Source organism: Aplysia californica, unplaced genomic scaffold, assembly GCF_000002075.1.
Source record: "Aplysia californica isolate F4 #8 unplaced genomic scaffold, AplCal3.0 scaffold00044, whole genome shotgun sequence".
Taxonomy (NCBI): Eukaryota; Metazoa; Mollusca; class Gastropoda; order Aplysiida; family Aplysiidae; genus Aplysia; species Aplysia californica.
The window spans coordinates 2,168,824-2,193,686 of NW_004797314.1; the positions used below are offsets into that span (position 1 = coordinate 2,168,824).

Below are 24,863 nucleotides of genomic sequence, written 5' to 3' on the forward strand. Positions count from 1 at the left end.
TGTGTGTGTGTGTGTGTGTGTGTGTGTGTGTGTGTGTGTGTGTGTGTGTGTTTGTGTTTGTGTATGCACGCGCGCGCGCGCGTGTGTGTGTGTGTGTGTTATTATTTATTTTATAATAACACTGCAACCATACAAGTGGGCCACTTGTCCTAAATGACCATTTTTCTCCTCGATGGGTGGTCGTCTTGGAAAGTTGGACTACATATTATATGGATAGCCCCACCTTTAAAAAACCGCAGAAGATCCTCCCCAAAAAGTAGGCCCAGCCACCAGTTTAAGGTAACTGACCCTAAAATGTCTTGCTCGCCATACGAAATTAATTAATCACCTCCTAAATCCCTGTATGAGAGTGACAGAATGGCGCCCCCGTCCCACATTCGTCTGACTGGTGAAGTGTCTCACTACTCTTTAGTACTGCTAAGGGCTAAGGAAAAGCTTACCTCTTTCCTCAGTACTTTGTGTCACTTCTTATAGTAAAGCTTTGTGGGTGGTTGGCGGGTGCTCTGTTGTGGTCTACTCCTTCTTTCCTGTCAAACATCTATCGTCCTTATCGCTCCTCCTTTTTTGTGTTCGTTACTCTCTTGTAACCCCTCTAATCTTCGGCAGCTAATTATGACCTGATTGTGTTGCAAGTGCCGTAAAACTCTTACTAAAAGAAACAAAGATTTGTTTGTTATATTCTTGTAAATGAAGGGACAATTGAATGGTGTAATAAAACAGTTGATGGTTATTCCTAACTCTTTGTTCGGCTTGATTAACCCCCTGCCTATTCAATCAAAGTAATCGAAACGACAAACGTTTCCCTCCTTTTAACCCCTAGGCGTTCTAAACGAGCCTATTCTGTCTTGTCGCTCGCCCCGCGTGGGCTCAACCGGCTCAACCTCAAACCATGATCATCAGTCAGTCAATCAGTCAGTCAGTCAATCAGTCAGTCAGTCGTCAACTGTGTGAAAGCCGGACCAAACTCATTACACATTATTGTCGCCACCAGCCCTTTGGGGCGATGCTCTGTGGGCCAGTGTGGAGAGTGGAGAGATCGTCTGGCTGGGCTAGGCTGGGTTGACCGGCCGGTCGGTGAGCCAGGTGTTGAACACCTCTGACCTAGATACGGCCCAGGCCTCGCGTCCCCTGGTGGGCTCTCTTCACCTTGCTAAATTATTATGATAATAATAATTATAAGGTCTGTGGTGTAGCAGTTAGACGCCTGGCCGTCACACTCCGAAGGCCTGAGTTCGATTTGTATACATTTGTAAACGATCGCTTTTAAGGACAAGCGAGCTAACACAGATTTCGGGGGTTTCCAGAAATCTTAACCTACACCAAAAGTGGGCATTGCCCTACCTATAGGAGAAGTTTGGTTTCAGTGGTGTGCACGTTTTTGGTTGTAGAGAAAACTCTCCTTGTCTTTTAATGAGACTGAATAAGGATCCAAAAACTTTAACTTCAATTTTCTCAAAACAGCATTTATCGGGATAGCCCCCTTGTCTTTAAAAGCGAACAAATATGTATGTGAGGAGAATTTATTTTCTCCGTCTTTCTGTTGGGACGTCGTATCCCTCTCTGCCTGGGTTAAACTTGACTGACAAGGTCGAAGCCCGCCTCCTTAAATGATCTAAATTGTTTCGAGGGGGCATAAAATATTTACATGAAAGAACAAAAATCTCGTTGTAGTCTCTCTCTCTCTCTCTCTCTCTCTCTCTCTCTCTCTCTCTCTCTCTCTCTCACCTTGAGAACTTCTAATTAAGTACCAGTACTTTGAGGTTTTGAGTATAGTCGCCAGTTGTATGCCTTCAGTTAAGCTCCCAGTCGAATATCTATCTTCTTTATGTTTTGATTTGAGGCACGATTTCCTTGACCACTTGGGGTTCGGTGCGTGTTTTTCTTGAATTATTATTACTGCTATTATTGTTGTTGTTGTTGTTGTTGTTATCAAAAGTTGCTCCAACATCATGTGTAAACTGTTCTAGTCTATCCCTTGGCATCTCCAGTTTCGCATAATTTTGTGTCTCGAACCTTCCGGGGTGTAAATGCTGGGAGGTCTGTCTGCCTCTTTTACTTCTTCGTACGTTTTGATTCTCCAATTGTGCAATCTAGTTCCTGATGGCCTGTGGTTGAAGGGTACTATTGGGGAAGTCCAATACGTCTTGTTTCCCCTGTTTCTCGCTGGCGGGTGGTTGGAAGGTGCCACTGATAGATCCTTCTTCTTTACTTTCCCTCTGTTGTTTCTGTTTGTCTTACTTTTTCCCAGCATTAAATGACCATCAGTTTGTCGATTGGCGTCGTCTGTTTACTCCAAAAACAAATCCCAGGGTGAAGAGGTGCGTAGAACCCATTATATCATACTGTCTGGAGATGTGGCCTTTCGTTTTTGCAACTCATTGTTTCTTTTCGGTCGCTGCTGAGCAGACATTTATTGTTTCGCCGAGTGGTGTCCTTTGACAAAACCGACCGAAGCTCTTGTGCTCAAATTTCTACCCAGGCACCAGCTGCCGTCATGGTGACTGATACGAATGTATGTCGAAAGGGGCTAGGAGCTAGACCAAGGCTATCTAGACACACATAGATGGTGAGCCATGATACGCACGCACAGCGAGGGCTCTTCTTTCTCTTGCCGCGGAATGTTCGAGAACATCCCTCTCCTCATCCGTGTGGAGGGAGAGTCATGGAAACGGGATGGATAGAAGCTAGCTCTCATCGCTTCGCTTCCTCTTCCTCCTCTTTTTCTTGCCCCGCCATGCCTCCTCCTCCTCCTCCTCTCCCGAGTCTCTCGACCCACACCACGCCACCAGCCCAGGCCTGCAGCGGCGGCGCCGGCCGAGCACTGAGCGGCCATTTTGTCTTTGTTGTATTATAGCGGCCTGCTGCCCGTGGGGGTTCGTGCGTGGGACGTGCTTGCACTTTGCTCGTTCTCGACTCGAGACTGCTGCGGGCTGAGGCATAGGCTAGCGAATTTCTGTAGGGCTGCGGCAACGACATGCTAATGTTCACGTGGTGTAGCAGTAGAGCTGATAGAGAGCAGAGCTGTCTCCGCGGAGTAGGGTGAATGTTGAAGAACCGGCCGACCTGGCTTGGCGACTTGCCCGCTCCGCTCGCTCCTCCTCGCTTATTATTGCTGCTGCAGACTTTGGGTCGGGGGCCCGTCTGCCTGCCTCGTTCACGGCCCGAATAGTGTGTCACGTTGTCCGTCTGTCTGTCCGTCCGTCCGCCCCGTTGACGTTGATAGATTCTCTTGAGCCTGGCGGCTGACCACGTGCTGTATACCAACAGAGCGACGAAGGTATAACATTGTCATGTACTATGTACTTCTTTTTGTCTAGGTTTAGGAAAAGCCGTTTCTAACCCTTCTTCATTGGCGCGTCGTTAACTCCGCTGATATCACGCTGGACTGTGGTGCGGGTGGCCATGGTTCGATTCCCTTTTTCCCGGAGTTTTTGACGTTGGATTGTCTTGGGGCGTTTTCTAGGCTCTGTACCCACTTGGCTAGGTGCTATGGGAAATGGACGTTGAATTCGGAGGTCATGGCTTTAGATAAGTCTTGAAAGGGGCGTTTAACCTGTACGACTTCTTAAGCAGGCCTACTGCTCGATCCATGTCAACAATGAAAATTAATGTCGCATATTTTTCTGTTTCTCGACTTCGACCAACACGACTTAATGGCGAAAATGAAGGCGAATTGCAGTTTGGTGTCAAGGAATCTCGGAGCTTTGTTCTTTTCCTTTCTTCACAAAGAAAAAAAAAAGAAAGTTATAATTTGTGAGCCAAAGACCCACGTGAAGCACACGACAGGCTTCTTTATTGAACCATTTCTTTGTTGTCTGAAGCTGTTGTGGCCACTCGCCTTGACGCAGTTTGTTGACAGCTGGCAAAAGCACGAGAAGGTTGGCAGTTCGAAGTCGAGAAGGATCCTCGCATTTCTCGTTCTTCAGTGATTTGTTTTTCTTCAACTTTCGGCTCCGTGACTTGACAGAGAAGAACCGGATACTCTCTGCTGTCGAAATTTTCCCGAATCACGTTTTCAAGATCTAGGCCCACATACTTTATCTCATTCGACAATTATTTGAGTTCTCAGCTTTCTAAATATCCTGCTTACCTCGGTATACTTTGAACGCAAAGGTACATTTTTTTCCTTTGATCACCGTTGCCGTTATAGTGATGTTCTGTGCTTTGAGGTTACTCTTTTCACCGATATGATTTTCTTTGTTGGCGAACATACTATACCGGAAGCTAGAAGAAATTCTTCTTTTAGATTATATTGCGAGGCTGTTACCTTTTTTTTCTTTTTCTTATTGCGCTTTGCTTGGCCCAGCGTGCCCTTCAGAAGGGTGATAGAAAAAGACCGCTGATAGTGACTTAGTTTTTCCTTTTAGAGCCTACGTACTGTAACATGAATGGCAAACCGTGTTGACATTTGAAGAAGATTTTTTTTCAGATGCCATCGCTGAACTGTAAATAGTGTTCGAATGTCTCACTTCAGTCTTTAACTAGGTACCCCAATAACTCAGTTGATGTTATACTGGGTTGCAATGTAGATGATCCTAGTTCAAATCTCCATCAAGACATTTCTGTCTTGTTTGGGGGAATTATCCAGGCTTTTCACCCGTGTGGCGCTGTGCGTTTCGAGATGAACATTAAATTTGAATTCAAAGGCTGTCTCTTGCTCTTAAGTAGTACCACCAAAGTGTTAAAAGGAGCAGTAAAAAAGACGTGCTACAGATTATGCATATATATATATATATATTACAATACTGTGAATCATTAATTAATTCCCTTTGTTTTTTAATCTGTTCACAGGAATGAACACAGAGACATCTGCAGAATGGACTCAAAACAGAACCCAACGTCACTGTCAGCGTCCAAGTCAACGACAAACGGCCAGGCAGAAGATGCTACATCTATCGCCACATCTGACAGATTAGCTGATGACATCATCATCAACAGTGCCGCTCTGGAAAATGTGGATGTTTTGAGTAAAAGTAAACCTGACTCTGCTGTGATTGATGACTCTGATGACAAAAAGTTAGATCCTGATCCTATACATTCCATGGATGTTCAAAATTCCAAGAATGATGCAGAAAAAGTAAACACAGAGGAAGAAAAAGCAGTTGTTGATGATGTTAATTCTGCGTTGTGCAATAATTCTTCTGTTGTAAATAATAGTAGAAGTAATGAGGAGAAAAATGTTGAACAAACCTCTGCTGTGAAGATGTCTGATACTGATTCAGATGTTTCATTAACCAGAAGAGGAGAGGAGCAAATGGAGGGACTGAAGATTGATAATGTAAATGCTGTAAGTGAAAGTACTTTTGTTAAAGATGTTCATGATGGAAAAGAAAGTGTGAAAAAGGACGTTGAGAAGGAGAGCTCAAGTAGTGGCTGTTTTTCCATGAGTAGTGAATCAAAATCCGAGGATGCGGATGTGAATACAAAACAAGGCAATGAAAATTCAAAGACACCTGTAGATTCTGTTCTTAGTACTGAGGGGGATAGATTAAATTGTTCCGAGATGAAGAACTCTGAGAGTAGTCAGAATTGCAATGGTGAAGTAACAGGACCAGCCTCAAAGGATAGTGCAAGCAATGAAAATTGTAACAACGAAGATTCAAAGCTGACTGGAGATGGAGCTCAAAGCATTGTTCAGACTTTGGACAGCTCGGAGTTACCCAGCAAAGACAACACAAAAAGTCATCATGTAAAGCCTGAGGCGACCAGTGAGAAATCTTCAAGCAGTTCTGCAGTGACTCAGTCTGAAGCAACAGGTTCAGCAGACAGTGGTCTGCCAGATGCTCAGATGTCAAGTAGTCAAGAAGCAACTCAGGCGGTCATTAGTAGCGACCAAGGAACGAGCGAACCTACAGCTCAGCCACCTGTGCATGGTCAGGTGAATCAACCTCAGAACTGCTCCGCTTCCACATCGTCAGACCAGACCACTGTGGGAAAGCCTGTGAAGTATAGGTGTCCTAAATGTGCCAGGGTCATGAAGGACAAACGACTTCTAGCAAATCACTCTTGTGAGAAAGAAGGAAGTCCGGAGGAGGAGAAAGTGAAAATTACAATAGGCCTTGATAAAGAGAAGAAAAGTTTTGTGTGCAAGGAGTGTGACTTCACAAACTCAGGCCATGGGTTTGAGGAACACTTAATGTGTCACCTGATGATTCGGCCCTACCAGTGTCTCTACTGCAAAGAATGCTTCATCAATCGTAAAGAGATCAGTCGACACGTCCTCAAGTTTCACAATGGTGCTAAGATGAGCTGTGCCTTAAGAGCGTTGCGCAGAGCCAAAAGTCTCATAAAGGAGGTGAGTCTGGCAGGGACTCTCACATTCTCAGCAAAAGTTGCAGGAAAAGTGCCCTTAGAGAAAGACCCAGAGAGGAAAAAGAAAACTTCTGAAGGTTCTACGGTGGTTAATAATGACAATGCTCCGGCTCAACCAGTCATTGCTGCTGTCACTTCAGAGAGTAAAGCACCGGAAAAAGGGTCAGCCAAATCAACACCAGTCCCTGCTGATGCAGCAAAAGGAGAGAAAAAAGTGGATAAAACAGTTTCTGACAAAACTATAACACAAGAGGAGACCAAAGATGAGAGTCAGGAAGTGCCTGTGTGTGATACTAAGGAAGATGTAAATAGCGCTCAAAATTTCTCAAAACTTCGTGAAGTGTTAACGTCAAATGAAACCGTAACAAAAGAAGATGCAGGACCTACAAGTGATGGAGAGACACAGCGTTGTGCAGAAGAAGAAGTGGAAGTTGATAAAGAACAGACTAATTCTTCTTCTGATTCTGGTTTAAAAATTATAGCTTCATATTCTCTGCAAGACACTCAAATTGATGGCCAGCCACTTGAATCCTCTGACGAAAATAATGCTGCAGAAAATGTTGCTCCTAACTTCATTATGATGCCTCCACCTGTCACTGAGAAAGAGACAGAGGTTTTGTCATTCTTGGGGCCGGAGAAACCAATGTACAAGAATTCTGTTGCAGAGTCTTCTCCACCCTCCTCTTCTTCCTCCTCTTCCTCTTCCTCCACACCCATGTTGCCCCCTCCCCCTCTCCAGGCAGCCCCGTCTCACTCTGCCCCCAACAATAGTTCCGTCCTCCCTCCCCCACCTCAGTTAGTCGTTTCAGCTGCCCCAAGACCCCAGCAAAAGAATCCAAATTTCTTCATCTGTGGCTTCAACTGTCTGTTCAGCAGCCTTAGCACAGCTGAATTCCGAGAGCATACAACAAATTTCCATTCGTCAGAGACATTCTTCCCCTGCTACTACTGTGGCCACCGTAGTCCCAATGAGAATGACCTGGTCCGACACATCTCCAATCATACTCACACCCACAACAAGTCATCCCCTCTCTACGTTTGTGGAAATGAAGGCTGCAGGTTTGGGACAAACATGGTGCCAGACTACATTAACCATGTGAAGTCTTCTCACCCCCATATTACCGAACCGCTGTGCAATGCTTGCGGGGACGTGTTCCCTGACGTGAGCATGCTGCAATCTCACGTAGAAGAGAACGTGATCCACATCGTCAACTGTCCACACTGCTCCTCCAAGGCCACTGACCGGCGTGCCATCCTCAACCACATCTCCACAGTCCACCCAGGAAAACCCAAGATGGTGTCAGTGGCCAAACAGCTGATCTGTCACGATCGTAAGATCAACAACTATGAGGAGATGAAACAGTTGCGGGAGATGCTCCCCCCTACCCTGACCCCAGCCCCTGCCCTTGCCTCATCATCACCAGGTGGCTCATCTGTGCTTGATCACATTCTTGGAAAACAGCACGAGGACTCGACCGAGCAGCGTGGGAAATCTGTCGGCAACACATTGGCGGAAGTTCTGGCCGCTGGCACCAGCCCTAGAGGTTCCCCTTCACCTTCAGCGAGAATGCTTTCCCCTTCCTCACGAAGAAGGGAAGCAACTCCAGACAGTGGGAGGAGTCCTAATTCTGAGTCCTCTGGATTTGGGTCCCATAGGGTGAAGGAAGAGGTTGAAGAGGATGTGGATGAGCTTGGAGAGTCTTCTGGAGTGGATGATTCTTCCAGTGGCTATACCATTGATGAAAATGGTATAAGAAGACGGATTTATGTTCCCATGAGTGAAAGACAAGCGGAAAACTACAGGTGTCGATACTGCACATTTATCGCCAGAGATTTGAAACGAATGAACTGCCATGAACGGTCCCATGGAATGCCCCCGACAAAGAAAGAACGTTTTAAGTGCATGTTCTGCCCACAAGGTTTTGACAGCGAGATGAAGTTCCGACTTCACATTACATGCCACCCTGGACTCATCAAGTTCTTACTTTACCGCTGTAAAAAGTGTGAGTTTGACAGCAACCAAAAGCACACCATCGTCAAGCACATCACCTGCAATCGTGACCGAAAACACAGGGGCTCTGGTCCCGTGGAGGATCAATACACTGTTGTGTCGCGCTCTCTAGAGTCTCGGGTTCTCCAGTGTGAGCAGTGTGACTACATGACTCGCCACAAGATACACATGGCTATTCATTACCAGCGAGAGCATGGAGTCCTCCGCGATAAAGGAGAGTTCACAATTGAAGGCCTCACACCAACCGATACTCCCTTGAGTTCATACGATACACCACCATCTCACAGTAGTTCTCGATCTACGCCAAGTCCTAAAGGTATTCAGCAGTCCCCAGACGCCTCCAGCTCTCATGATGCTTTTGATTTTACGCGCCCTACAAGTGCGGCGAAGAGATCACGGGACCGGATGCATGAGTCATCTGCGCCAGCGGCTCTGACAGTTAATCAGATCACTGAGAGGAATGAGAATTTCACCCGCCTCGTCTCTCAGCAAACAGCACTACAACCTGGCCTGGTTTTAGAGAATCAGGTGCGCAAATTCAAGTGTCCAATTTGTAAGTATCTTCTTCCCAAGGCTGCGGATCTGAAGAATCATGTGAAGAGACATTCAGAGATAGGACAAATCACTTTGGTTATGTTCCGTTGTAAGTACTGCAGTTGTATGTCAACTGCCAGAGAACTGCTCTATGAACATTTGGGAGAGAAGCATCCAGGAAAACCAATAGCTCTGGTGAAAAAGATTGTAGCTATCGACACCACTGAAGTGGACAAATCATTTGCCGAGACATCTGTTGAGGAGTCATTTGAGCAGCTAGAGGAAAATTTACATAAAGAACTGGCAACAGCGTTGAAGAATAATTCTCCTAGTCCTGATCAGGCAAAAACAGAAACTTCAGGGGATTTCCTTTCTGCATCTACAGCATCATCATCCTCTTCTTCGACAGCTTATGAGCAACTGTTTGTGATTCCAGAAGGAGGAGATGTTTTCTCTGTACCTCTCCAGTGCCCTAAATGTTCCTATAACACTCACAAGAAAGCGGACATTATAGAACATGTCAATTCCCTCCACTCTGAAGTCAAGGTCATCAGCAATGACGAGGATGTTGAAAAGCTGGCTAAAGCCACTACTGAGGACATCCTGAATGCTGCTGGTAAAGGTTCCACTGAAAAAGCTGTGAGCAAACCGGGTTTTCTAAGCCAAGAAGAAGTCTTGATTGTCCCAGACGATCAAATCTTCAAAGAGCCAGCACTATGCTCCAGATGTGACTTTGCTACTCTGCTCCGGCGAGATATGGTCATGCATCTCCAACAGTTTCATCCAGAGATATCTGTCATGGGCCGTAACTCATATCCTGTCCAGGTTTCAGCCATGGGCAGTAAAGTGGGCCCAATGGAGGAGAGTTGTGTAGTAGGCAGTGGCAGTTTGGATGCTAAGATCCGTTGTCTGTACGAGAATTATGGCACACAAATGAAATGTCTGATTTGTGGAACAGAGCGTCCAAAGAAGTTTTTCATTCATGTCCACATTCTGCGCCATCTTAATATTTATCTGTGGAAATGTGCTTTCTGTGCCCACCGCGGCCTGCAGAAGTACAAGATGGTGGATCACATCAAGAAGATCCACCCCGGGAAACCAATGAGCGTCCGCTATCTTCGGGTAAACGTGGAAGCCAAGGTGGCTCAGTTTCTGGCACAGTTCAACATCATACAGAACCGCAAAGCCAGCCTTGACGAAGGGCTTGAGGTGCCGTTCTCAGCCAACGACACCTCTCATGACCACGATGACAACAAGGGCACGTGTCAACAAAGTTGTTCAGGGGGTCACCATCAGTCTCCGGGACACAGCGGACCCAGCAGTGCCAGCAGCAACTACAACCACACGCTGGGCAGCGAGGAGCTGGACAGCAAGATCGGTTGCCTTTACGACTTCAGCGATGGAGTATTCTACAAGTGCCTCGTCTGTCCGAACCAGTTTCAGCGGAAGTTTGCTGTCCATCGACACATCATTATCTCTCACCTCAAGGTAAGGGCTGTCTTTGCTGTTGGTTGGATTGTAGCCTACCCCTTCACTGCCTATAAATCTATGTTTGTCCAGGGTATCAGATATGGCTATTATTGTTAAAACAAACTTTATAATAAATAAGTTTTTTTCTGAAGGAGCAGCTACTTTTATTGTGAATGAAATAAATTATTTTAACCTCTTTTACTTCTGTCTTTCATCTGAGTTTTGTTTGTATGTTAATGTTTTCTAGTTTTCTTTGTTGGGTGTTTTTTTTTCTTTTTCGGTACTTTGAAATTTTAAAATGCCTGTTTTACAGTTAAAAATAAAAGTATTTTTTAAAAAGAACATTTTGGACATCAAATCTAACTTAGTGTAAAATTTTCTTGGAAATTTTATTTTAAACTCTTGAGAAGCTTATGAGTCTTCTCAAAAGTATAGCATCTTTATCAAAACTTAAACTTTCATTTGCAAGTCTGTTTTCTGGTCTTGACCTTATTATTAAATATGATCTATATGTATATATTTGAGGGTTAAGTGATGTCAGTAAAAATAAGTTATGGTCAACTCTTTCACTCTGGCAAGTAGCAAACCAGAAGAGCCCCTTACCTATGCATGGCCACTCCATGTGGAGCTTTCTTACTTACTAATCATTTGCTTCCATTTTCACTTCTCATAAACCTTTCTTTGTCTGCACATTCTACATTCTGATGGGTCTCTCTTCTATTTTGGTCAATATTCATCAAAGTTAAAGCTTTTTTTTTTTAACAAACACATATTGAGAATCTAAAAATAGGTAATATAATAGAAATGGGGAATGCCTATCCATGGAGAGAGAGTTAAAGCGTACAAAATTTGCCTTCCAAATTTGCTGACAAACTCAGGCTTTCCAATGAGTCTCTCTCAGGTTTACCGTCAACTTTCGGCTTTGTGTGTATTTCTCTATCCAGGTGGCGCTGCTGACTTGTTCCTACTGCGGCATGGAAGGCGTGGAGAAACATCAGATGGTGGACCACATCCTGGCCTGCCACAAAGGTCAGCCGGTCAACATCAAGACCAACGAGGTGGACCTGGCTCAGAACGTCTCCAAGTTCCTGGCCAAAGTAGCCGCAGGCGAAGGTGAGCAAGAGGTGTCATAGTGTAGTAGCGTATTTTGCAGTCACATCTCGTCGATCGGCAATGTTTACCACCCAGTTTCTTTCGATTTTCCCCAAAATGTCTTTGCGTTTGATGGTAAAGATTTTTACTATATTATGAGCCTTGTGATGGCAAAATGTTAATGGCAGAATTGATAGTTCAGAAGATTTTGCAATGGGCTCTAAGATGGTCTGCTTTGATGTGCTCTTTGAACATAATCTGTTAAGAGCTGTTGTTATCCCAGTTGTTGGGGGAGGGGGGTTGGGGGGAGGGGGGTTATGTATGCCATGTATATATATACCTCTGGCGTTCGACTTTCACCATCAGTCTAACAAAGTAGGACTGACATTTCTTTTTGTCTGAAATTATGTTATTCACAACTGCAATTACAATAGGTGAAGTGATAATTAAAAAAGAACAGTACAGAAAACTAAAAAGTAGCCTATTTGGCTGATACACAGTAGAAGACCCATACTGACGATGTATGATTATGTTGATGCGCTTGTATGTTTGTATCTTTGGAGTAAACTACGCAAGAGAGAGAGAGAGAGAGAGAGAGAGAGAGAGCGAGGGGGGGGGTAGCTTTTTGTGTAATTTACAGTCAATACAAAATAATTTGTTTTGTTTTATTCTCAGTATGTAAAAGTGAAAATCTTTATAGTTGTTGGACACTGTGCATAGTCCCTTTTTTACTTTCTTTCAGTGCTACTATTGTCACTACAAATTTACTGTTAATTTGTGATTGGCATTATGTTGATTCTTTTATCAATAAAAAATTTTCTTGTTTCAGATAATGCTGATGTAAATAACACTGGGGACGGGCTTGGATCATCAAAGTCATCAGACTCTTCAAAAGATTACTACAACCGCATGTACCGACCTTTTGCGTTTAGCAAAAAACCTAGATCTTTTGGCCTCTCAGGTTCCAGCAGCACCAAATTGAAATCCCCAACATTCCGATTTGGCAACTATAAATCATCAACCCCTTCAACAACCAAGACAACTACACCAGGGAAAAAGAACAATTTAGTCGACCCGGATGTGATCATGCTCGGGCGCGACGCGTTGGATCGTGAGCTGAGCTGTTTGTACCAGACGCGTAACACAGGTCAGTTGCGCTGTCTGGTGTGTCGCTGGGAGTTCCCGCGGAAGTACCCGCTGCACCGACACATCATGCTGAAGCACCTCAAGATGAACCTGGTTGGCTGTCCCTACTGCCCGTTTGAGGGTGTGGAGAAGTACAATGTGTCGACGCACATCAAAGAAGAACACAAGGACAAGCCCATCAACATAAAGTTTACCCAGCCTGATGTAGGGGGCAGGGTGAGGGAGTTCGTCGACGATATGGCCAACGTGGGGGGGCTGAGTCAGAATCTCATACAGAAGCCGGAGTCATCAAACTCAGGTTCACGATCGAGTTCTCCTGTGGTCTCCTTGAAAAGAGAGAGAGATGGTGATGATGATGAGAACACGAATGGGACAAATGATTCTGAGACCCGTGGGGGACCTGCCCCTCCGTCTCTTGTAGTAGCGATGTTTGGGAAGAAGAAGAATAAGGTTCCGCCAAGTCCTCTCACTACCAGCGAAGATTTTGTTGTGAAGACGGAAATCGAAGACGAAGAGTTTGAAGAAGGCGCTGCCCTTGATACTCATGATGATAATGATGTCTTACACTCCGCGAGTAAACACAAACATGGTTCAGGAGAAGACGGTGAAGAAGAAAATGATGACTACAACGAGGAAGATGATCCCGGTGCAGATAGGTCCAACTATGATCCTGAGGAAGACGAAGAAGAGGAACCAGACAGCTCTCAGTTCTCAACTTTGAGACGACCCCTGGTTCAGTCCTACGCCCCTGGTTCCTATCGCTCACCAGCAGGTGGGAAGCCAAAGGCCCTGGATGTCATCACCAAAATCAAAGTCCTGAAGTCAAAGGATGGGCCTATCACGAAATTCTACTGCGAGAAGTGTAAGTTTACGTCGCTCCATCGGTCAAATGTTGTCCGGCATATCTACAAGATTCACGAGAAGTATCAGACGCACACCTGCCCCATCTGCAACTATCAGACTCTGAGCCTAATGCTCATGAGGAAGCACACAGACCGTGAGCACCCGGGCCAGGAGTACAAAGAAGATGCCTTCACCTTGAACCCTCCGAGAACCAAACCCAGGACACTCATGGGTCCTCTAAGCTTTCAGAAGCGACGGCAAAACCTTCTGCATAAGAAATTGTCCACCGTCACACCTCCACGAACCACACCGCAGGGGCCGAAGCAGTATGCCTGCGCTTACTGCCACTATGAGACAGACACGCAGGATGATATTCTGAAGCACACTAAAGAAAACCATTCCCAAGGAGACGATAGCTATTCTACCGCACGGGCATCGAGCTCTCAACAAAACGAGTCAGATGAAGATGATCAAACATCGGCATGCTGGGACGGCAGTAAAAAAGCCGTCAAGCGAAAACTCCAGGACGGATCCGACACCACCTTCAAGCGCAAGCGTCGGTTTGTCTTTGAGAAAGGTGACGAGCTCATCCAGTGTGGTCACTGCGACGCGCGCGAGACGTCCATGGGCCGCATGCAAGACCACATGGATTGGGACCACCAGGGTCTGCCTTTCAACTGTAAGCGCATCCCAGCCTGGCGGTTTGTCTGTAAGTCGTGTGCCGTCAAGACCATGGCGACCTCCAAAATGAAGTACCACCTGAACCGACACGTCAACTACCGGCCCTACACTTGCACCAACTGCGGGGCCTTCTTTCCTTCCCCAGACCAGTGTCGCCGACATTCACGGTCACAAGGTGAGAGGAAAATAATTTTGCAGCAGTCCTCAAAGTATTATTAATTTTCTCAGGATACCTGCTATATATATAAGCACAATCCATTGTTTACTAGTAATAGATTTATTAGTTGTAGAAGTGGAATTACTATTAGAATATTTTTTTGAGGTCTTTGCCAAATAACAATGAGCAAATAAATTATTATAAGGAGTATCATTTTTTTATTAACATCATATAGTAGGTGGGCTTTGACCCTGTCTGTTATGACCAGCAAGGGCTGAGAAGGGTACCACTTCTCAGTTGGGAGGCCTAGATACTTGAAAAAAATTCAACCCACGTGGGAATTGAGCTTGGGTAACCTGCGTGTGACTGCGAAGCATCTAACGGCTTCACCGCAGATGCCGTTGGAGTTCCACTGTGTATCTGTTGGGCGGTGTCCTTCACAACTCACGTTAGCCTAGACAAGGCAGGGTCAAAGCAGCTCATCTCCAATGAAGTGTCATTGATTACACAAGGCATTTACAATCCCCGCATTGTTTAAAGATTGCTATGTGTTCTGTTCTGAATCAGGTCACGAAGAGCAATATATGTACGTCCGCAACCCGAAGAAAGAGATCCGAGTGGAAGAACTCTTGGAAGAAACCAGGCAGCTGGCTATCAAAGTACAGGAAGAAGCCATCAAAGATCCCGAGTTCGATATCGCCTTCACGGACAAGTTCATCTCTCAATTCCAAGAGAACCGTGGTAACCTCAAACGCAGCGCCCCCACTGGCAGTAACAGCCGGTCGGCAAAGAAAGCAAGGGCTGCAGCAGATGGGGATGACTCTGGAGACTGGGTTGAAAGAAAACAGGTGGGTTGGTGCCAGCAAATGTACTTAATCGAAGTGCTGGTGGTGGTTGTGTGTGCACACCTGCGTTTGTATTTTTATATGTGAGTGTGTGAATGCTTTGATGAAGGGTGTTTTATATGAGGTTTGCCTACTCTATTTATTATTTTCAATATAGCTGATTGTTTTAATCTCTTCCTTGGGAAATACAGCTCTAATTATCATCCTGACTTTTCTGTGAACTTGATAACCACTGCAAAAGCAGTACTTTGTATGTTTTTATCTATTTTGTTGATCATAATTTTGAAAGGTATTGTGGATGTACAAATAGATCATGTTTTGAACTTGCACACCCCTGCTTTCTGTATCAAACGGTCAAAACAAAATAGGCAGGACGTGGACATTTTTTCGTAGTTAAGAATTTTCCCTATGTCTGTGTTTTAAAAGCAAAGAATACACCCGTATATAGAAACAATTCGGGACCTGAAAATGTGTTCACAATGTGCGTATTTGTCATGTGCCTGCTAGACTATATTACTGTTATTCTTATTATTATTCTTAAATATTATTATTCTTATTATTATTCTTAAATATTATTATTCTTATTATTATTCTTAAATATTATTATTATTATTATTATTATTATCATCATGTATTCCCCAGACGGGCAAGTCGGCCCAGACAGTTGGAGTGGAGATGTGTGTCACCATCAAGTGCTACAACTGTGAGTTCTCGGCGGGCACGGTGAGCGAAGTCTACAATCACCACAAGGAAGTGCACCACGATGAGAGGTTTCTGTGGACCGAGCTGGAGCGAGGGTTCACCTGCGACAAGACGGGCGAGGCCCTGCCGGACTGCGACAGCAGCGTGCCCAATGCCTCAACGGATGTCGGATACACAACCAGGATGACCCTGGGGGCGGGAAACAACACCATGAGGTGCGTGTTTGTTGTCGATTGAGATGAGAAATTGTAGATGAAATCATCTCTTACAAAATATGTGTGTCTGTATTATGGTTGTTGGGAGAGGTGTGTGTGTGTGTGTGTGTGTGTGTGTGAGGGGGGGGGGGGGGGTGGAATTAAGTTAATGTGGGGTGGAAGGAGGGGGGGGTAGGAGTGTATCAATGAATGGGTTTAGTTCTTTTAAAAAGTCATATGAAATAACTTGTAAGCTCTTGTCTGTTGAATTTATTTATGCTGCCTGTTGAGTTTCTTTACGATGCCTGTTGAATTTACTTTTGCTGCTTCATGCATGGGATTTTATTATATTTATGTTTAGTTGTGCTCCGTGGAGTTTTGTCATTTTTTTTGGTGTTCATTCGCCAATAAGATTCTTCACAAAATGCAAGTCTGTTTTATGAAGGTAAAGGGTTTATAGATTGTCAGTCAAAGAGTTCCTTGTTGATTCTGCAGTTGTATCTGACCTATCGAAAGCAAAAATATATTGCATTATGCAGTCATTATCAGAACGCAACAAAATGTGAGATTCTCTTAAAAAGGAAAGTTGACCAAATCGGTGTGCCGGTGTCTTTCTCTCAGGTTCAAGTGCAAGACGTGTGATTTCTCCTCCTGTGTGATCCAAGCAATGAAGTCACACTTGAAGTCACATCAGCCCAAGGGATTTATCTGCCCCTACTGCAGTCGCTCTTTCTCTGGAAAGTAAGTCCTGAACAAAGCCTTCTGTGTTTATTGGCACCTATATTACAGACCGTAATGCTTTCATGTCAAATTGAAAGACAAGTCAGATTATAGCTGCTTTTATACAATATATAGAGCCATAATCAAATTTTTAGTCAGTCATAAAGTATAAAGCAAAGAGAAAAATATTCATTGTAATATTTAGATTATAGATTATAGATAATACATCTTAGATGTAAAATGTTCTTACTTTTGTTCTTTTTCATTCTTGTTCCTTTCCTTACATTTCTGTCTTGCTGTTTCCCTTCACCAAATGACCATTATTGTGTCAGTGTGCTTCTCTTTACTCTTTACAAACAAAAGCATTTTTGGAAACCTTCAACCTTTAAACATTATTTTTTTCCTCCCCCAACCCTCTCCCTCCTCCCAACCACCACACGTTCTTTTCAGAGAGAAGCTGATGCGTCATCAGTACTGCCTCCACAAAGGGATGGCTCTGTGGGTGATCCACCTGCGGATGTCGGGGACGGTGGGCTCCATTCTTACCAGCAAGAAGGGTGGCGGGCCTTCTTTGTCTAGCAGTGTGTCGCGACCCGAGAGCTCGCCGAAGTCTGAGACGGCCGGGCCCTCAGTGAGCCCCAAGCCGACAGACGAGGATACTGCCAGCTCTGGAAAACGTGAGTAAGGGTAGCTGTTTTTTCACCTCTGACTTTTCTCATTCTTTTTCTGTGTTCTGTCTTGGTGTATTCTATGTGTAGGTAGCACTATATATTCACATATTAGCTGTTTTTCACCCCAGACTTATTCTTTTTGGATTGTGTATTGGTGTATTCTCTGTGTAGGTAGTAGGCCTACTGTGTTCACCTATTAGCTGTTTTTCACCTCAAACTTTTTCTTTTCTGTATTCTGTATTGGTGTATTCTCGGTGTAGGTAATAAATTATATTCACAAATGAGCTGTTTTTCATCTTAGACTTTTCTCATTCTTTTTCTGTATTCTGTATCGGTGTATTGTCTGTGTAGGTAGTATACTTTATTCACATTCCAGCTGTTTTTCACCCCAGACTTATTCTTTTTTGTATTGTGTATTTGTGTATTCTCTGTGTAGGAAGTATGGTACTATATTCATATATTAGCTGTTTTACCACCTCAGACTTTTCTCATTCTTTTTCTGTATTCTGTATTGGTGTATTCTCTGTGTAGATAAGATAAGATACATCTTTATTGTCCAGATCCTGGCACATTGGTTTGGTGTTCCACCACGAGTACACACACACACACACACGCACACACACACACACACACACACACACACACACACACACACACACACACACACACACAAACACACACACACGTAAACACGTGCACGCACATGCACACACAAGTAGGCTTACAATCACATACATAATATAAATGAGCAGCAATATAAACAATAATAATCGTAAGCTAGATACACACTCGATGTTATTTTGATGCATGCTCTAAGGTCGTAAGTACACTAAACAAGATAGATGGTTAAGATGGAAGCATTTTGATAGATGATGGTAAAAATGACCTTCTGTATCTTTCTTTGTACTTGTATAATGGAGAAAAAAAAAAACTTGCTGTCTTAATCGGAGGAGAGTGGTTGCTGTATTTTGTCCTAGTTTCAAAATTCAATTCTACAACTTGCAACTATGCAACCATGTCATTGCGTCTTCAGACTTTCACATAATAACTCTGAAGTATTTTCAGTTGTTAATGGATTCATTAATTTTTTTTGGTATTTTGTAACGTTATTCGCCCACCACATTATTTACCTGTACGTGGATCATGTTATTTATGTGTAGTCGTGAATGAGGCTTTACAGCTACAGGTTTCACTGAGATTGTAAGAAATGTATAATTGATTGGCATTTCTGTGTAATATGTTGCTCAACACAGCTGTCTCATTATGAGGTCAATAAGATTTGACACTGTCATGGCAGAGAAGCCTGCTTGAGGGAAAGTGTCCAAGATTCAACGCACTCAAAATTCTTAATTTGTTAATCAAAATTTCTTAATTCTGAAGACTGAAGATAATGCTAATTTGATCTGCTGATTATATTTTCATAGCTTATCGTCAACCTAAAAGTTTCTATCTTGTATAATGGAATGTCCCCTTATTCAAACCTTTGGATTGAAGATAAAAAGTGTAACTTTTTGCAGCATAAGTATTTTTAGTTGCATTTATTTGTGTATTAATTTTAGATCTATAGTTTCTTCTCAGTTGTACCTTTGTATCGACCACAGTTTCGGCTAGTTGTTTGTTACTCTTTGTGAATTTACAGTCGAAACTGTTTAAGACAGCCACCTATTGCATTGTCATAGAGAAAAGTGGGTTTTTTAGACAGGTGGATGCCTTCGACAGTTTTATATAATTATAATGTAAAAAAAACAAAACGGCAGGGGCTAAAGCGAGAAAAATTCATTTGTACAGGTGAAAGTCCTGCACTGGTGGCCGTTAGAGCATGTTTGACTGTGTGTATAATTATGTGTCCTCCTGGTGATGGTAGTAGCTTATTGTGTGGTATTGTTGGTAGGATTATTCACAGTTATGTAACCTACCTGTTTCCTCTCTTTGCATGAAATGTTTAGAACAGTGCTTGTCAACCTGGGTGGTATCATCCACTAATCGGTCCTCACAGTTTTATGCAAAAAAATTCTGAAATTATGCAAACTGAGCCCAAAAATGTGAAATTATGCGACTCTGTTAATTTTAACAAAGAATGATAAAGGAAAATGATCAGCAATTATGCAAAAAATGATCAAATTTTGCTAAATTATGTGGGGTGCATAAAATCCCGGGGACAGACTAATGGGAGATTTGGTCATTTTTGTGGGCGGTGGAGATCACCTGGGTAGTTACAGGTATTATTTCATGCTCCACTTGGAAATGGATGTGAAGTGGGCGGTAAGAAAATCTTAGCCTTTTAAAAGTGACATAAATGGGTAGTGCTGATTATAAAATGGTTGACAAGCACTGGTTTAGAATGTCATATATTTTAGTGTCGATGTGTATTCAACGTCAACCATCATGATGTTTGCTTGAATGTAGTGATCAAATCAGCGTATGCACAATTTGGTATAATACTTGGTGTCCCAAAAATTGGGCACAATTCTGGTTTTCATCAAAATCAGCTTGAATGGGGGCTCTCGTGGCCTAGAGGTTAAGGTGTTGGCCTCTCATTCAAAAGGTCCCGGGTTCGAATCCGGGTAGTGACCGAAAAATTTTCTTCTCTAAAATTGTCTCCTTTTACCTCCTTTCCTGCTCTCTAGCAATATTCTGTCGTCTGCTTTCGTCTCCTCTTTCTGCCCCCACCCCCTCACCTCCTTTGCCCCCTCCTCTGGGCTCCTGACTCTTTCTGCAGCCTTTCTACTGCTACTCCTTGACTCCTTCTTACAGCTGTCTTTCTGCCACACCCCTGATCTTCTGGTAGGAAAGATCTACACCTAGCCTTCTCGGACAAGGGCAAAAAATCTCGGAGGGCCCGTGTGCAAGTTGCGCACGCTAAAGATCCCTTGGTGGTCTAAAATCGATAAGAGTAGGCTTCGGCCGCCACCCGGGCAAAATTCAAAATTTCCTACCAACTGAAAATATTAGGTGTGTCCCGCGCACTCATATGACCTTATGCAGTTGCGAGCGCCGTAAAACACTTTACAAAAACAAACAAACAGCTTGAATGATATTTTTCTTGAATAAATAAATGCTTGAATTGAGCTCTTTCAGCTATAGAACGGGCGTCAACTCTCTCAAGAAAGCTGTCTTTTACATGTCTTTTGCAGGGTTGTACATTTAACAAAATTATTTATTTTTTACCCTTTAAAGTCTCTCATCTTTATTATATATGACTAAATGAGAAGTTAAGATTTTAGTGGCAATGACCTATTTCACCACTTGGATGTCCAAGATTAAATTGTGAGGCAGAGAAGAAGTTAATGTACTGTGTTTAACAGATTGTCCATTATTTCTTGACTGTCTGAATCATTTGTACGAAACTCATAATGACTATTGATTAGTTGATTTTTTTTGCTAATCCTGTAGTTTTTATCGCAAAGTCCTTTGCTTTCAGATCTATGCACCTTGTTCAGACACTTGTCATTAATGATCCAGCTTTACGTGACAGATTCCATTAGTGTGGAAAGACAGAAGGAAGTGATTTAAATTCAAACTAAGTAATGAATATTGTTTGATATTCTGTTTTAAACAAACCTATCATTCTGTTTGTCGGCAACAGCTCTTTTTTTTCTTTTTTTTTTGCTCAAACGTGGGTAGTTCTATATTTTTGTTGCTTTGTTGTTTTTTTTCATGTATTCAGACATGGGTATAATTGACTGTTTTTTCTTTTCTTTCCTATTTTCCTGTGTGCAGTGACGAGACGGAGTAGCCAGTCGGCCCTGAACTATCTGTGCTCTGAGTGCGACTACGAGACGGAGAGTCTGTACCACTTCCGCCTGCACCTGTCCCAGCAGCACCAAGGGTTCAAGTACCGTATCCGAGACTCGAGCTTGTCCTCCCCGCTCAAGTGCGGTTACTGCCCGTTCCTGGCAGAGACAGAGACGGAGTTCAGCGGGCACATTGAATCACATTTCGGGGAGCGTCGTTTTAAGTGCAGTCACTGCGAATACAGTGCGTTTGACCGATCTAGCGTCCAGCGACATGTCAGTTCGGTGCATGCCGACACGGACGCCAAGGTCGTCGATCGCAATGAGGTGTCTCGGATGGCGCACGAATACATCAAAGGTCAGGAGAGGGATCGGACTGACCTCCCGCTGGTTTTGAACCTTGAACCCGAGGTGAGGGTCCAAAGGATTCCTGATTCAGTGTTGCTGCAATTGAATCGTGCACCTCCTGTGGGGAGTGATTCGGAGGAAGACATTTCTGGAGGAGAGGAAGAAATTAGGGACGGAGAGACAAAGTTTATGGAAGGAGGGGAAGATGGAAATGAGGAAGAACCAAGTGGCACAGGTAGTGCTGATGCGGCCCTAGAGGATAACTCGTATGGAGAAGAAGAGAAGTTGGTGATGGAAGGTGTTTCTGATGATATGGAAGTTCTTGATAACGAAGAGGTGGAGAAAGAAGTGGAAGAGCATGATGAAAGTGAAGCTCATGATGATGAAGGTGGAGAAGAGGAGGAAGAGGTGGATAATAATAGTGATGAAGCAGAGGAAGAAGAAGTAGAAGAAGAAGAAGAAGAGGAGGAGGAGGACGATCCATCAGAGTCGGATAAATTTACACATGAACTGGGTTTGACCGCTGTTCAACAACAGCAGTCATCTCTGCTCGATTCAGATCCCGATATGATGATCATGCAGTTTGGAGGTGTAGCTGGTGGTGCGTACCCATCATGTGGCATGGTAGGTGCACCCCAAAGTGGTGGAGGCATTCCCTCCCCCTTGCCTCATCGGAGCAAAGATTCCCTCCTCTCAGCTCAAGAGGAGGATGAGGATGTCGCAAGCAGCGAAAATGTGGCAAATGTTGAAGAAGGAGATGATGATGAAGAGGATGATGACGATGATGATGCTTTCGGCCATGATGTGACCCTGGCATCTCCTCTGCCGATGATTTCCCTCGGAGATGGCGTCACAATGTCTCCTGTTGCTGCGGACAATAGTGGAGAGGATGGGGGCAGTGCCGCGGGATTAGGTCTTGGTGATGATACCCTAAACCTTGGAAGCGGTGACAATGAAGAAATGTTGCTGGATGTTTAAAAATTTAAGGATTGCACATTTGGAAGACTTTGGACCGAGTTAAATTTTCAGTGTTGGAATCTGTGATTCCTAGAGAGTAATTGAAGACAGAAGCATTGAGTTTTGATTTCTTGGATATTGAAGCAGTAAAAAGAACTGTTTCTTCAGGAATTAATTGCAGAAGAGAAAGAAATAGTTTTCATGATGGGTAATTTAAACAACATCTGCGAAAAGATGGAAGCAGTGTATCTGGATTTTTTGACAACGTGTGTTGAATCTTGAAGGTGGAGGTGGTGGCAGTGAAGAGCAACCAGATGTGGTGAGAAGTGATCTTTTGGTCATGATCTTGACCAATACTTGTTCAATAGTGCGTCATCTTCAGCAGTTCTTTCACTCTGATATTGTGCAGTTGAATAGCCTTTTGGAGAAATGCTGCAGGATGTGGATTACAAAACGGCATACACATTTTAATTCAAACATGTTCATTCTCTAAATTCGCTTTGTGATTCTCTTGGATTAGGGTCTCGACCCATATTTTGTGGCATCGGAAGTTTTCTGTGATGAGATATTGTGGTATATCAGCAATATCATATGTCCTTGAAATGAGTTTTTTGTATATCATGTGGTTTGGATTGCGACATAAGATTCTGCTTTGATTCACACCATGGTCAAGGTTTTATATTTGCCATTTTCTTTTGGCCAGCTGCCCAATTTAGTGAATGTGTCCGCATATCACCCAGTGGATTGGATAGCTAATTTATCGGTCAGCTTCTATATATATGTTTGGAGGTTCAGCTTTCAGGAGGAATTACCTGAAATTCTGTTGGATTTTCTGCTGGAGTATTGTTTCCCTTATTTATAACTTGTTTATTGCCCACTTTGTGTGTAGTGAGTCGCATGAGGGCTCTGGTGGAGTCTGTTCTTGCTACTACTCCTACTTCAGCGTCACTGCAATCCAAATCAGGTGTTTTTGAAGAAGTGAGGGAGAAGGGAAAAAGTGGCTGCAAGTTTACTACTATGATAGGAAGCAAACTACAACTCTTGAAAAATAACCCAGTGAGCTTATTTAACAGTAAAGAGCAATTTCAATACTTCGCTTTTTTCTGCAGAATAATAACATTAACTATAAAGCAGTGGAGTCCACTTACAGGAATATGGTAAATCCGGAAACAGCTGTATACCATAATAATATGAAAGTAAAATCTCAGATTGTTTTTTCTTCTAATTTAAGCAATGAAAACTCCTCTAAACTGAAGAAAATTCAGTGTCCCCTGTAGGTTTAGGTTTTTAGCAGATTCCACTATATACACACATGAGAATGAAGCACTCAACTCAGGCTTCAAGTGCTTTACAAAAATACAAGTAACAACACATATCACTATAAACTACATTGTGGTTTGACTCAAAATCTTGATAAAAATCTCTCTTTAATAAAAAAAAAAAAAAAAAAATAATAATAATTAAGTGAGCAGACTTTTGAATGCGTTCAAAGATTCGATTTATCATAAATGACTAGGCAAAGCATTCCAGTGGGTTAGTGGAAATCTCATCCAAACAAAATGGCATTCTATTCTAACAACACAAGGTATTCGAAAGAACAGATTCTTGGTTGCTGATGGATGGGTTACAGTTATTTATACAGTACTATTCTCACTCATTTGAAGAAAAGGACACATCGGACCTCCTCAGTACCATGTACCATACCAGCCTCTGGGGTGAAGGAGTCACACTCTTTGCTGTTGCATTATGATAAATGAGTTTGGCTCCTAAGTAAGGAGGGGTTTTTTATTGAACGTCTCAGTCTGTCTGCTGAGATGAACGTCTCAGTCTGTCTGCTGAGATGAACGTCTCAGTCTGTCTGCTGAGATGAATGTCTCAGTCTGTCTGCTGAGATAAACGCCTCAGTCTGTCTACTGAGATGAACGCCTCAGTCTGTCTGCTGAGATGAACGTCTCAGTCTGTCTGCTGAGATGTTGTACAAATATGTTGTGTAGGCCTATCCCTCTTATCCTGGGTTTGCCTTGAAGGCAAGGTCAAAGCAGCTTGCCCCTTTCTTATGAATGATAAATTGTGTTGATGGGGATATAAAAGATGTACAATAAGTTACCTCATCAGTGTGTTTTGAGGAGAGACGTTATTATATATTATGTTCATTCTTTCTTTACTGCCAGAACGTTTACGACTCCCTGCCAAGAGAAGGTTTGGGCTGTATAAATTTGTTTATGTTGCAAGAACCAATATTAGTATGTCCACTGTATATAAATTATATTGAAGTATTCTTTTGATTGTTACCTCTGCAAGTTTTTACAGTATTGAGCTCTTATTTAAATGTTATAGGACGTTTTTTTAAGTTAATAAATTTTCCAGAATTATTGTTCATGTTCTTAGTGTTTTAGCAGTTTGTTAGGTCAATGACTTTGTTCGGTATGGTAATGTTGAGGGGGGG

General features: G+C 43.2%; 1 protein-coding gene across 4 annotated transcripts in view; it reads left to right on the forward strand.

Moving 5' to 3' along the window:
- LOC101862563 overlaps positions 1–24,794 on the forward strand; it is a 53,931-nt gene extending 29,137 nt beyond the window's left edge. For 2 of the 4 annotated variants that reach the window (XM_005092331.3, XM_005092333.3), the window contains exons 2-9: positions 4,792–10,345; positions 11,272–11,440; positions 12,249–14,264; positions 14,814–15,094; positions 15,734–16,008; positions 16,609–16,728; positions 17,158–17,384; positions 21,099–24,794. In XM_005092331.3, coding sequence (XP_005092388.1) covers positions 4,817–10,345; positions 11,272–11,440; positions 12,249–14,264; positions 14,814–15,094; positions 15,734–16,008; positions 16,609–16,728; positions 17,158–17,384; positions 21,099–22,438 — 9,957 coding nt within the window. In that variant the 5' untranslated portion in view covers positions 4,792–4,816 and the 3' untranslated portion in view covers positions 22,439–24,794. Of the gene's footprint in view, positions 1–2,896; positions 3,278–4,791; positions 10,346–11,271; positions 11,441–12,248; positions 14,265–14,813; positions 15,095–15,733; positions 16,009–16,608; positions 16,729–17,157; positions 17,389–21,098 lie in introns of those variants that run through there. The other 2 variants (XM_005092332.3, XM_035968196.1) reach the window with 2 other exon arrangements.
- The last annotated feature ends 69 nt before the right edge of the window (positions 24,795–24,863 follow it).